This window comes from Ranitomeya imitator, chromosome 1 (assembly GCF_032444005.1).
Source record: "Ranitomeya imitator isolate aRanImi1 chromosome 1, aRanImi1.pri, whole genome shotgun sequence".
Classification (NCBI taxonomy): Eukaryota; Metazoa; Chordata; class Amphibia; order Anura; family Dendrobatidae; genus Ranitomeya; species Ranitomeya imitator.
The window spans coordinates 476,291,502-476,306,419 of record NC_091282.1 but is presented as its reverse complement, the minus strand read 5'-3'; the positions used below and the strand labels follow the sequence as shown (position 1 = coordinate 476,306,419).

Genomic DNA, 14,918 nt, shown 5'->3' with positions numbered 1-14,918 from the left:
GGGCTAGAGCGTGGTAGATGGAACGCTGTTTGGTCTGCATGACCGCTTCGTTCCGCCGCTGAAGCGATGCGGATGGTACGCTGTTGTGACTGGTTGTGTCTGGTGAGCTACAGCATGGCAGATGGTACAATGTATGGTCACCATGAGCGCTTTGTGTGGCTGCTGTATGGAAGCGGGCGGTACACTGTTCTGGGTTATGGTGGCCTATGGTGTGGCAGATGAAACAAGCGATGCGGATGTTACGCTGTTGTGACTGGTTGTGACTGGTGGGCTAGAGCGTGGTAGATGGAACGCTGTTTGGTCGGCATGACCGCTTCGTTCCGCCGCTGAAGCGATGTGGATGGTACGCTGTTGTGACTGGTTGTGACTGGTGGGCTAGAGCGTGGTAGATGGAACGCTGTTTGGTCGGCATGACCGCTTCGTTCCGCCGCTGAAGCGATGCGGATGGTACGCTGTTGTGACTGGTTGTGTCTGGTGAGCTACAGCGTGGCAGATGGTACAATGTATGGTCACCATGAGCGATTTGTGTGGCTGCTGTAGTGAAGCAGGCGGTACACTGTTTTGGGTTATGGTGGCCTATGGCGTGGCAGATGGAACAATGGATGGTAGGCATGAGCTCTTTGTGTGGCTGTTGTTGTTAAGCGTTTGGCACACTGGCAAAAGTATTGTTTAAAGGACTCTTTGTCAACCGTGTAATTTTTTTTTTTTTTATAATTATTTTTCAGATGTCAAATCGTGTGGAATTCATCAGGGAATTCATCGAAATATACCAGTCTTTTCCCTGCCTCTGGAAAATCAAATCTCCAGAGTATTGTAACAGGGAAAAGAGGCAGGAGGGTTATTTAAAGCTCATTGAGCTTTACAATCGTCATGCACCAGAAGAGCCAGCAAACAAAGCGGTTATTAAAAAGAAAATTCAGGCGCTCCGCACGGTGTGGAGGAAGGAGCTTAACAAGGTTCTTCACACTACAAAGTCCGGGGCTTCCACCGAAGATGTTTATGTGCCAAAGCTTTGGTATTTTGAACATCTGAATTTTCTGAGGGACCAAGAGGTGCCACGGACTTCCACGTGTTTTCGCTTGTTGGCACCTGTGGAACAAATTGTTTCGGAGAACCACGCCGAGCAGGAGTCACAAGGGCAACAAGTAAGTAGCTCTTTGGACGAAAGTTCACCAATGTGTCCTATAATTACATAATTTTTCTCTGCATTTTATGTTTTATACTTCTGATTATCACATCAGTTTGAAGTTATTACAAAAACATGTCCACATAAGTAACCCTGTCGCAGTAAAGTATTATATGGGGAACATAATATGTATGAAATGGCGATATTTCTAAACCATACCATCTAAGCAATATAATAATAATCTTTATTTTTATATAGCGCTAACATATTCCGCAGCGCTTTACATTTTGCACACATTATCATTGCTGTCCCCGATGGGGCTCACAATCTAAATTCCCTATCAGTATGTCTTTGGAATGTGGGAGGAAACCGGAGTGCCCGGAGGAAACCCACGCAAACACGGAGAGAACATACAAACTCTTTGCAGATGTTGTCCTTGGTGGGGTTTGAACCCAGGACTCCAGCGCTGCAAGGCTGCTGTGCTAACCACTGCGCCACCGTGCCACCGTGCCACTATAGAAAATAGTATCGCTTCAAGCTGCCGATGTACTCTTGTTGAGACTATTTAGACTATAAAATATTAATCAGGTTCCCCTAGCAGTCAGAACAGTGTAGTTAAAAGTATTAAATAAATGGGAAGGTTAAAGAATATTACTAAGCTTAAAATATATTACAACCTTTTTTTACCTACTACGAATATATAGTTTGGATGCGGTTATGGTGGTCAAACTTTTTGTTGCCAGGTTCGTAACTTGTTTTTTTTTTTTTTCCCCCAGGATGACAGTGCGCAGGACAGTACACTGGACTGTTCACAGGACTGCACGACAACAGATTTAGTGGAGGCGGCACCTGCCAGGACTCAATCGAGGCAAGGTCCAAGGAAACGGAAAGCCACCTCAAACGTTTCACATGAACTGTTGAGCCTTGCAAAAAAGGTGTTAACAAACAATGTTAGCCCTGCGTTGCAGGGGTTTGGACACTATGTTGTTGACAAACTGGCCAAAATGGACGACAGCCAAAGAACACTAGCGGAGCGTCTAATATTGGAAGCAGTAAACAAGGGTACAGATGGCGATTTGGACAAGCACACTCGTTTGGTCTATTCCCGGCCAATGCAGCGGACAGAGCCCTCATATTACAATGGTTGGTCACAGTGTCAGACACCAATGCAACACAATGTTCCCGTTTCCCACTTCGTCCAGCCACCCCCTAACTCCTACACGCCAATACCTTCACATATGGCTTCGCCCATCAGGCACCAAAGTTATCAGCCGGAAGAATCGTCGTATCACAATTTGTGATTTCCTAACTTCTTTTACATTACTTTTTATTTTATTGTCTTGTTAAAATAATGTTTCAAATAAAAGCTTTTATTAGAAATTCTATCACGACTGTTTGATTGGTGTGTCTCGATCACAGCACTGTATGAGGGCACAAATTAACGTAACAAATTCATGTACAGTTAACTAATACAAAAAAAATGGAATCATAGTTTAACTAAATATTTTTAATGTAACAACCAAAAATGTATTATTGGCCCGCCTCCAACTGCTGGCACATGTCCCAAAGCTTCTGCAGCTCCTCCATTGCCACATTGTGCTGCTCCTGAATCCGCGCCATAGTGTGGATAAGCCTTTCTATGCCGGCTTCAAGATCCTCCTTGTTCACACTGACGACAGCTGTGGGTCAAAAAACATAACATTAATAACTCTGTAGTCTCCCGATGTGTCTTTGCTTCTGTGAAGGAAAAAAGAAAAAAAAACAGTCAGCATATAAGGCAATACTGACTTGGGGGGGGGGGTGGTGTTTGGGTTGGGGGTGAAAGAGTGGGCCTGCCACAAAATCAAAATAACTTTATTGTGGGAACCTACTAGGATGTTGAAGCACGGAGGGCACTTCGGGATCAGAGTCCATGTTGAATGCCTCGTGCTGTCGGCGGCGGCGCTGTCTCTTTGCCTCTGTGAAGGGAAAAAAAAAAAAAAAGGTCTGTTAGCATATATGGCAACACTGGCTGCCGGGGGAGGGGGGGGGAAGAGGGGACCTGCAACTGAATCCAAATCACATAATTGTGGGAACCTACTAGGATCTGGAGGAGTTGACCCAGAGGGCACAGATCCAGAAGAGGCTGTGCGGGATGCCTCGTGGCGGCGGTGGTGCTGTGTCTTTGCCTCTGTGAAGGAAAAAAAAAAGGTAGGTCTGCAGTTAGCTGTGCCACATAGTACTTTTCACCGTTCATACTGTCCCATAGCTGTGGCACATAGTGGCTCTGCAACGTTCAAACTGTCCCATAGCTGTGCCGCATAGTGGCTCTGCAACGTTCATACTGCCCCATAGCTGTGGCACATAGTGGCTCTGCAACGTTCAAACTGTCCCATATCTGTGCCACATAGTGGCTCTGCAACGTTCAAGCTGTGGCACATAGTGGCTCTGCAACGTTTATACTGCCCCATAGCTGTGGCACATAGTGGCTCTGCAACGTTCAAACTGCCCCATAGCTGTGCCACATACTTTTGGGTACCTGCGTACTGACCTCTGCGAATCTCCTTGCGAAGCTCCTGCAGGCGCTCTGGGCTTTTGGACTTGAGATCGCCCCATTTTTTCACAATCTGGGCCTTGCTGCGAGTTATCCCAAACCGCTTCCTGAGGCCCTCAGACACCACACGGACAACTTCATCCTTGTGCTGGTTGCGGTGCAGCACCAGCCCAGTTGTCTCGTACTGCATCCGATCCATTGTTCCAATAAGGAACTTGAGCTCTGGGATGCCCATAGGAGGATCACGGCGACTGGCAGCCATTATCAAGATGTCAGGGAACCAAAGCAAGCTAGCGCAGGCACGCCGGAACGCTGTAACGTCATCACGCCGTCATAGACCACGAGCGTACATTACGTGACAAGGGTACAGATGGCAATTTGGACGAGCACACTCGTTTGGTCTCTTCCCGGCCAATGCAGCGGACAGAGCCCTCATATTATAATGGTTGGTCACAGTGTCAGACACCAATGCGACACAATGTTCCCGTTTCCCACTTCGGCCAGCCACCCCCTAACTCCTACACGCCAATACCTTCACATATGGCTTCGCCCATCAGGCACCCAAGTTATCAGCCGGAAGAATCGGCGTATCACGATTTGTGATTTCCTAACTTATTTTACATTACTTTTTTTTTTATTGTCTTGTTAACATAATGTGTTAAATAAAAGCTTTTCTTTGAAATTCTATCACGACTGTTTGATTGGTGTGTCTCGATCACAGCACTGTATGAGGGCACAAATTAACGTAACAAAGTCATGTACATTTAACTAATACAAAAAAAATGAATCATAGTTTAACTAAATTTTTTTAATGTAACAACAAAAAAATTTTTAACCCGGTATTAATATGTATTATTGTCCCGCCTCCAACAGTTGGCACATGTCTTTAATCTTAATCAACTCTCCGATTGCCAGATTCTGCTGCTCCTGAATCTGCGCCAGAGTCACGCACAGCCTTTCAATCCTGGCTTTAACATCTACGATGGTCACACTGCCGGCTGCTGTTGTTGAGAAAGCATAAAAACATAACATTAATACCACAGTATTATCCAGATAGTGGGCTGTGATCACTTCCCCATAATAGCGTAAAGGATGAATGAAACATCTGAGGCGGCGGAAGGCTCTGAAACGGCCCTTGATGTACAGGGTTACATAGAGAGATGCAGTGAGTGACAATCTTAAGCGAGTTGGAAAAACTTACGTGGCAAGACCTCGTCTGGGGTCATATTCTCCGGAAGAGCATCAGGGGGCCAGTACTGCGGTGACTGGGATGCCTCGGGGTGGCTGCGCTGTTTCTTTGCCTCTGTGAAGGGAAAAAAACAAAAAAATATTTAACATAAATGGCAACAGTGACTGCAGTTGAGGGGGGGGGGAAGAGGGGACCTGCCACCAATTTCTAATCACATTATTGTGGGAACCTACTAGGTTGTTCAGCCGTTGACCCAGAGGGCGCACGGACATGTGAGGCGGGGTGGGAAGCCTCGTGGCTGCGGCGCTGTCTTTGCCTCTGTGAAGGGAAATTTTTTTTTTTTTTTTTTTTTTTTTTACATAAATGCCAACAGTGACTGCAGTTGTGGGGGGGGGGGGGAGAGGGGACCTGCCACCAAATCCTCAACACATTATTGTGGGAACCTACTAGGTTGTTCAGCCGTTGACCCAGAGGGCGCACGGACATGTGAGGCGGGGTGGGAAGCCTCGTGGCTGCGGCGCTGTGTCTTTGCCTCTGTGAAGGGAAAAAATTTTTTTTTTTTAACATAAATGCCAACATTGACTGCAGTTGTGGGGGGGGGGGGGAAGAGGGGACCTGCCACCAAATCCTGAACACATTATTGTGGGAACCTACTAGGTTGTTCAGCCGTTGACCCAGAGGGCGCACGGACATGTGAGGCGGGGTGGGAAGCCTCATGGCTGCGGCGCTTGGTCTTTGCCTCTGTGAAGGGAAACATTTTTTTTTTTTTTAACATAAATGCCAACAGTGACTGCAGTTGTGGGGGGGGGGAAGGGGACCTGCCACCAAATCCGGAACACATTATTGTGGGAACCTACTGGGTTGTTGAGCCGTTGACCCAGAGGGCGCACGGACATGTGAGGCGGGGTGGGAAGCCTCGTGGCTGCGGCGCTGTGTCGTTGCCTCTGTGAGGGAAAAAAAAATTTTTTTTACATAAATGGCAACAGTCACTGCAGGTGGGGGGGGGGGGGAAGAGGGGACCTGCCACCAAAACCTAATCACATTATTGTGGGAACCTACTAGGATCTGTAGGCACGGAGGGCAACTCTGGATCAGAGTCCGTGTCAAAGGCCTGGTAAACTCGACGGCGGCGCTGTGTCTTTGCCTCTGTGAAGGGAAAAAATAAAAAAAAATTTTTTACATAAAAAAATTTTTTTTTACATAAATGGCAACAGTGACTGCAGGTGGGGGGGGGGAGAGGGGACCTTACAACAAATCCTAATCACATTATTGGGTGAACCTACTGGGTTGTTGAGCCGTTGACCCAGAGGGCGCACGGACATCTGAGGCGGGGTGGGAAGCCTCGTGGCTGCAGCGCTGTGTCGTTGCCTCTGTGAGGGGAAAAAATAAAAAAATTTTTTTTACATAAATGGCAACAGTGACTGCAGGTGGAGGGGGGGTAGAGGGGACCTTACAACAAATCCTAATCACATTATTGGGTGAACCTACTGGGTTGTTGAGCCGTTGACCCGGAGGGCACAGCGATATCTGAGGCGGTGTGGGATGCCTCGTGGCGGCGTCGGTGTGTCTTTGCGTCTGTGAAGGAAAAAATAACGTTCGATCAGCAGATATGGCAACAGTGATATTTTACCATAGCAGGGCCACATAGTGCTCTGCACCTTTCATTGTTGCACCATAGCAGGGCCACATAGTGCTCTGCACCATTCATTATTGCACCATAGCAGGGCCACATAGTGCTCTGCACCTTTCATTGTTGCAACACAGCAGGGCCACATAGTGCTCTGCACCATTCATTATTGCACCACAGCAGGGCCACATAGTGCTCTGCACCATTCATTATTGCACCATAGCAGGGCCACATAGTGCTCTGCACCTTTCATTGTTGCAACACAGCAGGGCCACATAGTGCTCTGCACCTTTCATTATTGCACCATAGCAGGGCCACATAGTGCTCTGCACCATTCATTATTGCACCATAGCAGGGCCACATAGTGCTCTGCACCTTTCATTGTTGCACCATAGCAGGGCCACATAGTGCTCTGCACCATTCATTATTGCACCATAGCAGGGCCACATAGTGCTCTGCACCTTTCATTGTTGCAACACAGCAGGGCCACATAGTGCTCGGCACCATTCATTATTGCACCACAGCAGGGCCACATAGTGCTCTGCACCATTCATTATTGCACCATAGCAGGGCCACATAGTGCTCTGCACCTTTCATTGTTGCAACACAGCAGGGCCACATAGTGCTCTGCACCTTTCATTATTGCACCATAGCAGGGCCACATAGTGCTCTGCACCATTCATTATTGCACCATAGCAGGGCCACATAGTGCTCTGCACCTTTCATTGTTGCACCATAGCAGGGCCACATAGTGCTCTGCACCATTCATTATTGCACCATAGCAGGGCCACATAGTGCTCTGCACCTTTCATTGTTGCAACACAGCAGGGCCACATAGTGCTCGGCACCATTCATTATTGCACCACAGCAGGGCCACATACTGCTCTGCACCGTTCATTATTGCACCATAGCAGGGCCACATAGTGCTCGGCACCATTCATTATTGCACCGTAGCAGGGCCACATAGTGCTCTGCACCGTTCATTTTTGCACCATAGCAGGGCCACATAGTGCTCTGCACCATTCATTATTGCACCATAGCAGGGCCACATAGTGCTCTGCTCCTTTCATTATTGCACCATAGCAGGGCCACATACACACCACATACACACCCAATTAACCCTTCGCCGTGCAATACTTTTGGGTACCTGCGTACTCACCACTGCGGATCTCACGGCGAAGCTCCTGCAGGCGCGCTGGGCTTTTTGATTTAAGATCTCCCCATTTCTTCACAATCTGGGCCTTACTTCTTGTTATCCCAAACTGCTTCCTGAGGCCCTCAGACACCACACGTACGACTTCATCCTTGTGCTGGTTGCGGTGCAGCACCAGCCCTGTGGTTTCATACTGCATCTGATCCATAGTGGTAATCATGAACTTTAGCTCTGGGACACCCATAGGAGGATCACGTCGCCTGGCAGCCATTTTAAGGATGTCAGGGAAGCAAAGCAAGGTAGCGCAGGAACGCTGTAACGTCATCACGCCGTCATATACCACGAGCGCACATTACGTGCCGCACCGGCGTTATATCTTCATCGTTCGAACGTCATTTACTATGTGCGTTCCTTCTGTAGCGCTCAGCCGTCACAAATGTGACGCTGTCCATAAACGGCAACGCTATAGCGATGCGGATCGCGCGGGAGAACTGCACAGTTAAGGACTTCCTCTGGGTGTGGTTAGGTGCTGCTTTATAGCGTCTTTTTATCTGTAATGGCTGGAAGACAGAGATCTGCCCCTTTGGGGCACACCGAGCTCCGGTTTTTGGTACATCGCATGGATGCACTTGATTATGAGTGCCAGAAGACTCTCCCAGCACACCCGAACCAACATAAGCAGGAGGTGCTGCGTCGCATTGTCCAAATGCTGGATAGGAGGTTTGGCGTCCGCCGGAGTGCGCAGCAGTTGCGTAAGAAATGGGCCGACCTCCGACACAAAAATCCACACCTTCTTGCTGAGTTGCGTGCGGAGACAAGGCGAGGCAAGTACCAGTATGGGGGAATTGGGCGATGCACGCTTTTATGAGGAGGTAGGCCTGCGGGCTATTTTTTTTTGGGGGGGGGCTCTGGAATCCCTGTTCTTTGTTTTTAAAACATTGCTTTTCTTTCATTTATCTGTAGAGAGAAGGCGACAGCAACACAGACCTGCCATTGCTGCCAGTTCTCCTTCATCCACCAACAGCAGCAGGCCACAGCCCAGGACCTCACGTAAGTGTACCATCACTCATAGAAATGTAATTATAGCATAGGTGACATAACAGTGTAGCGTACATATTGTATACATTATCCTGCGCGCACAGTGCCCGGAGGAGAAATAATGGCAGCTAATCAGTAGACGCGCACAGCCGTGATGCTCTTCTAGTACTGCGGCATACACACCGTGTCGCACATAATACGGAGCACACACAGCGCCGCACACACAACGACGTACACACCGTGCCACACACAGTACCACGTACACATCGTACGGAACACACAATATGGAGCACACACAGTACTACACATATAAAAGACAAGCTTCTCTGTTACAACTTCTCCAAATGCTGCTGCAAAACACGATCAGAACACAGCGTTCATTCCCTTTGAATTTTAGGACTAATTAAAGCAGGAACCGTATTGGTTTAAATGATTCCCTTTGCTCTGCACTTGGTTTACAACATACAGTATAGAAATGTCTAAACATTTTGTTTGTTTCATTTATGTGTAGAGAGAAGGCGCCGGCAACAGGCACCTCTCATTGAGACAAGCTCTCCTTCATCCGCCACCAGCGGCAGCCCAGAGCCCGGGACCTCAACATGTTTATTGACCATGCGGCCTCGCACCCCAACACCACCCTCAACACCTCCCTTCCGGCCCTCATTTTCCTCCCCCGGGTCGGCGGCCTTCTCCCCAGAAGCTACCATACGTAAGTGACAAAAACAGCGAGCGCTTTGCAACGGCGTGTTCCATAGTTAAACAGATCTGTTATTATTTCCTTTTAGCAGCAGTGGCCAGATGTCATGGATGGGAAATAAGCAGTACTGGTTCTGGCAATGAAGAACCGGCATCCCTTCTCCGTAAGTATTAAGATAATACGAGTGGATATCTCGGTGGAATGTCACAATTGACAACAAAAACTGTAAAATTTAATTTAAAAAAAAAAAAGCCCTGTGTGCCCGGACCAAATAGAAATTTACAACACACTCAATTTGGTCCAGCAACAGAGGTCGATAGGTATTTTCAGCGGAATCACCATCAGTTCTCCAACCTCTTCTATCCACAGAACCGCCCACCGTGAGAGAGCTCCTGGCCAGACAACTGCGCCTGGAGCGTACAGCAGCGCTCCTGCAGCAGACAGCAGCGCTCCTCCAGGCTCAAGTTGAGCAGCAGGGCGTGATGCTGCGACACCTGTTGGGCCGTGGAAGAAGATAATTTTTCTTTTTTATTGTTTTTTTTGTTATGTTATATTTTGGAGTTAGATTGTTACATATAAAGAAATTGTTATCTAAAAAACAAAAATTCTCATTATTTAATGTTTATGGAGCTATAAGGGTTTACAACACTATTTTTTAGGCATCTCATCACATTTTAAGTCATTTACAGAGGTTTATATGATTGAAAATACGATTCTGTGTGGGTACACCTTTGTTTGTGTGCATGGCAGAGCTTGGAATGGAAGGAAGTCAACATTTGACTTTGGAATGCAATATAGACCGACCGCTATAACGTAGTATCTAAAATGAACAATCAACAATAACGGGAGAAATAAATACAATTTAATTTTATTACAGAAAAGACAGTGACCTACTCGCAAATTTACATTGTGGACACGAAAGCATAACATACATATTGTTGAGTAAACAGCAAAACAAAAAGAAATATTTTTTTTATACGGCGCGATCCTGCCAGGGTACAGCTCCAGAACCATTAAAGTACTAACAGTATTTTTCTCGACAGTCCCTTGCATCGTCTGCCTGTCTGCCAGATCCAAGTGCTTGAAGAGCTGTTAAATTATCAGGTTGTGTACGCCATTCCCCGGGCACAATATCTCCGGTTCTTGGGTCCACTGCATCAATAAACGAAGGAGGAGAATAGGAGCTCGTATCATGATGTCTCAGGAAATTATGGAGCACACAGCATGCCAAAACCACAAAGTCTATAGACGGCAGCTTCAAGTTGATAGCTGTGTGGAACACTCTAAACCGATTAGCCATAATCCCAAAGGCATTTTCAACCACACGACGGGCCTCGACAACCGGTAATTATAGATTCGGCGCTCCGGTGTGAGTGTTCTCTGTGCAAATGGCTTCAGCAAATGTGGATGAAGAGGGAAAGCTTCGTCTGCGATGAAAACAAAATTGAGGTTTGCTTTTGTGTCTTCATTTACTGGCAACTGCAGTTGATTGTTCCTTAAGCTTTCCCCAAATGAAGTGTGTTCAAAAACTCCACCGTCGGAGACTCGACCATTCATGCCAACATCCACATCGACGAACTCATAGTTCGCATTGACAAGGGCCATGAGGATCACACTGAAATATCCTTTGTAGTTGAAAAAAAAGGATCCAGAGTTGGCTGGTTGCGTGATGCGCACATGCTTTCCATCTAATGCACCACCGCAGTTTGGAAACTGCCACAGCTGATCAAAATCGGAAGCAATCTTCTTCCAGTCCTCCGCCGTCTTGGGAAACTGCAAGATGAGAAGGAAACATGTACAAATTAGGTCAAATATATTGTTGTGCACATACACTCTCATGTGGACATCCTAGAGTGATTGACGCACAGTTTTGATTAGTATAACAAAGTTATAGTCAACAATCCAGAATATGCAGGCAGCCATTTTATCAGACGGCTTCACTGACTGAGAGGGGGTGCAAAACAATATATTAAAATAATATAACCTATTAAATTACGTTGGGAGCAGCAAATAAAAGAAGGGTGGCGCAGGATTGGAGCAGCACATGTCAGAATGGAGCCGCAAAATGGGAGCAGCACATGTCAGAATGGAGGCGCAGGATGGCGCAGGATCGCAGCAGCACATGTCAGAATGGGGGCGCAGGATGGGAGCAGCACATGATAGGATGTAGAACATATACCAATAGAAATGCGCGCAACCAGGGCGTAGAACGGGTTAAATAGCTAGTATAATATATCGACATAACACAACAGCCAAAATAATATAGTAGTACCTCCATATAATGCCTTAAGCTGTGCACAATGGCCTCGCATGTCTCCGGAATCACAACGCTCAGGAAAGGTCTGGAAACAGCTGCGGAAAACTGCAAATCCTGAAGAGACCTTCCTGTTGCCAGGAACCGCAGTGTCACCGCCAACCTTTCATCCACGGGCACGGCTGCACGCATCGGCGTATCACGCCTTTGTATGAGTGGCGTAACAGCAGACAGTATTATTTTGAAGGATTCCTCGGACATCCGAAGGTAGTTTCGGAAATCATGAGGGTTATTGTCATGTAACTCTCTTATGAGACCCATGTGTGACAATGTGGATCTTTTCTGCAGCCAGCTCCGGGTCCACATGCGACGTTTTCGTTTAGGACGTCTCTCTTCTTGGAGACGTGCTGCCTCAAACACCAGGGCAGCAGCAACAACAGAACTCTCATCGGAAGTGAGCATAGTTCCTAAAAATAAAACAAATGTACAATAAATACACGTGCTTACAAAACAATGTTCTGACCATTGATCTAATAACTATATATGTTACTACTGGTATTAAATGGGGCAGTCAACCATCTCGATCTGTAAAAGGATTAATTAATTGGGCCACGCTACAGCTGTGTACCTGAGGTTCTCTGGCCTACCCTACTCTCCATAAAGGAACAATCGACCACGCTCCAGCGTTTATCCCCGTTGAAGCGCAACATCTGCTACGCTGTAGCGTTATGCATACCTTTTGCGGTAAAAGTCTGTAGTTGTAGTAGTTATAAAAGTACAGGGAATCCAGCGAATTTAGGAGTTCTGTATCCAGCACGTGCTACAGAGAGAAATGAATAGAGCGCTCGACAGCTCCGGTTTTATCCGCTTGGAACAATAGTCCTTTGTCTGTTGAATGAGCGCACAGTATTGTACCGCCCAATCAGCACACGGGAGGTGGAGAATTTTGCGCTCCTACGTAGCCAGCTCCTCCGCCCTTTACATCGTATACAATATCGTGCACACCTTTGTTACACCATGCGATCATGCCGCCACAGCGGGACACTAGACGACGAAAGAAAGTTTCAAACGATGTGCTACGACGTACGATTCACAGCGGGGTCCCTGATCGCAGGAGCGTGTCACACACTGCGATATCGTAACTATATCGCTCGAACGTCACGAATCGTGCCGTCGTAGCGATCAAAATTGTACTGTGTGACGGTACCCTTACTCATCGCCATTATATTGGTACTTAAGTCCCTACATTGATCTCTTCTGTCAAAGGTAATTAAAAAGTGGGTTTCCAAGATCAGACTATTGATAGCCTATCATTAGGATAAGCCACCACTCTCTAGTTGGTTGTGACTCTTGGCACCTTCACCAATTGTCTTCTGAAGGCACCATATTGTTTGTAAGAGTACAGCGGCCTCTTTACAGCATAACTACATAATTCTCCAAGACAAAGAAATTCTTACAAAATGGTGAAAGTTTTTCAAATAACACTTTTATTAATACAAAAACACCAGGGGTATGTGTGCCTTAAATAGTATGATCATCAAAAAACTATAGTTACCAGGAGTATGGATTTAGCCAGGGCCGTATTGTACATGAACATACTATATCCAAGCTGCTCAGTGTCCAGAATTGGGGGATGCTCTCACGTCACAATCATTAATAGTACGCATGCATCGAGACTTCAATACTGCGCATGCAGACTATCTGGGTCATTCAGAACTGCGCTAGCTGTGGTCGTGAAGGTACTCGTAAAGTATTAGGTATTTATGGAGACGTGATGAACAAGAAAATAGATGCCAAACACCAATAATAAAATGGCTAACAGTAGATGCTGTAAGAAATGCAAGTGCATAAGGTAATGTGGAAAAACAATCAATGCATACCATAAGGTTAACATTTCAGGAAAACCTTTATGAGCTATAAAGAGGTGTATATAGCGATATCCGCATTAAAAAAAGAAAAATGAGGCGACACTAATAATAACATGCAACAATAAATGTTATCAAAGAAGCCGCAGTATAAGCAATGTGCAGATCAATGCATGTCTTTCTCTTTGAAAATTAGAAATATATATTTTTTTGTGTGCAGCTGAATGTATTCTCTATTGTTTCGGTGGAGCAAGATCTTTTTGTTGCTTTGACTTTCAAGTATAACTTGTCAGGAGAACTTGTAGTAGAAAGTTTGTGGCTGCTTCTAGCTCTCCTAGCAGGTGCGGCCACACAAAATGCTGTGCATAGCCGCATCTGCTGAATGACGTCACGCAACTCACCTGACGCTGCCTGTACCTACTGAGGAGCCTCTCCAGAAAACGACCAGACTGAAGACGAGCCACACAGCAATTGTGGGTCCATCATACTGTAGATAGGGAGCTTTGGAGCAATCATATTTATGTAGGGAGCTGTGGGACCATCAATCTGTACATAGGGGACTGTGGTGCTTTCATACGGTATATAGGGAACTGTGGACTTATACTATTTATAAGGAGCTGTGGGGCTGTTGTTCTGTTCACAAGGGAGTTGTGAAGCTATACTGTATATAGAGGGACTGTGGAGACAACATACTGTCTATAGGGGGCTGTGAGGACATACTGTGTATAGCAGGGCTCTGGGGACATCACCCTGTATGCAGTGGCGTAACTACAAAGTTATGGGCCCCGATGCAAACTTTCAAATGGGGCCCCCCCACCATGCCAAAATATTTTCCACCCAAATTCACATTTTCCCTATTAATTTTGCACACTATAGCTTTATTGCAAAGTTGTATAGTGTGACCTCAGTTGCATAACTATCCAGTGCCCCATCCTGGCATATATTTGTCCCCCGTAATGCCATTGTTATGTAATGTATAAAAGAAAATAAACCATTATACTCATCAGGGGCTAACATAGAAGTCATGGGGATCCATATGAGAAGTATAATGCACCCCCATAGTACTCCTTATAGTATAATACACTCCCCATAGTCCCCCATATAGTATTGTACACTCCTCAGTCCTACATATAGTATAATACACTCCTCCGTATATTAAAATACACTCCTCATAGTGCTCCATATAGCATAATACACTCTTCGTAGTGCTCCATATAGTATAATACACTGCTCAGTCCTCCATATAGTATAATACACCCCTCATAGTCCTCCATATAGTATAATACACTCCTCAGTCCTCCATTTAGTATTATACACTCCACATAGTCCTCCATATATTAAATTACACTGCTCAGTCCTCCATACAGTATAATACACTCCTCATAGTCCTCCATATAGTATAATACACTCTTCAGTCCTCCATTTAGTATTATACA

General features: G+C 46.2%; 3 protein-coding genes across 3 annotated transcripts; 1 reads left to right on the top strand and 2 right to left on the bottom strand.

Moving 5' to 3' along the window:
• Nucleotides 1–351: 351 nt before the first annotated feature.
• Nucleotides 352–2,786, top strand: LOC138657882 (uncharacterized). Its single transcript, XM_069745497.1, has 2 exons — nt 352–1,145; nt 1,903–2,786. The coding sequence occupies exons 1-2, from the start codon at nt 726–728 to the stop codon at nt 2,425–2,427; spliced, it is 945 nt and encodes a 314-aa protein (XP_069601598.1). The 5' UTR covers nt 352–725; the 3' UTR covers nt 2,428–2,786.
• A 1,725-nt stretch (nt 2,787–4,511) lies between these two features.
• On the bottom strand, nt 4,512–7,953 carry LOC138673234 (serine/arginine repetitive matrix protein 2-like). The gene is made up of 8 exons (XM_069761789.1): nt 7,635–7,953; nt 6,337–6,423; nt 5,908–5,994; nt 5,706–5,792; nt 5,503–5,589; nt 5,296–5,382; nt 4,861–4,962; nt 4,512–4,660 (listed from the first exon to the last, which is right to left on the bottom strand). The coding sequence occupies exons 1-8, from the start codon at nt 7,951–7,953 to the stop codon at nt 4,512–4,514; spliced, it is 1,005 nt and encodes a 334-aa protein (XP_069617890.1).
• A 2,250-nt stretch (nt 7,954–10,203) lies between these two features.
• LOC138657881 (uncharacterized) lies at nt 10,204–11,866 on the bottom strand. Its single transcript, XM_069745495.1, has 2 exons — nt 11,636–11,866; nt 10,204–11,136 (listed from the first exon to the last, which is right to left on the bottom strand). Exons 1-2 carry the CDS (start codon nt 11,807–11,809, stop codon nt 10,621–10,623), a joined length of 690 nt encoding a protein of 229 aa, XP_069601596.1. The 5' UTR covers nt 11,810–11,866; the 3' UTR covers nt 10,204–10,620.
• Nucleotides 11,867–14,918: the final 3,052 nt, after the last annotated feature.

Bases quoted from the DNA above. Each gene is read 5' to 3' on its own strand.
- LOC138673234 (XM_069761789.1), bottom strand. From the start codon at position 7,953: ATGACGTTACAGCGTTCCTGCGCTACCTTGCTTTGCTTCCCTGACATC. The intron at 6,424-7,634 runs GTGAGTACGCAG...TTTCCTTCACAG, and splicing joins TCGCCGTGAGATCCGCAGTG to ACGCAAAGACACACCGACGC. The intron at 5,383-5,502 runs GTAGGTTCCCAC...TTCCCTTCACAG, and splicing joins GTCAACGGCTGAACAACCTA to AGGCAAAGACACAGCGCCGC.
- LOC138657881 (XM_069745495.1), bottom strand. From the start codon at position 11,809: ATGCGTGCAGCCGTGCCCGTGGATGAAAGGTTGGCGGTGACACTGCGG. The intron at 11,137-11,635 runs GTACTACTATAT...CTCATCTTGCAG, and splicing joins GCTTAAGGCATTATATGGAG to TTTCCCAAGACGGCGGAGGA.
- LOC138657882 (XM_069745497.1), top strand. From the start codon at position 726: ATGTCAAATCGTGTGGAATTCATCAGGGAATTCATCGAAATATACCAG. The intron at 1,146-1,902 runs GTAAGTAGCTCT...TTTTTCCCCCAG, and splicing joins AGGAGTCACAAGGGCAACAA to GATGACAGTGCGCAGGACAG.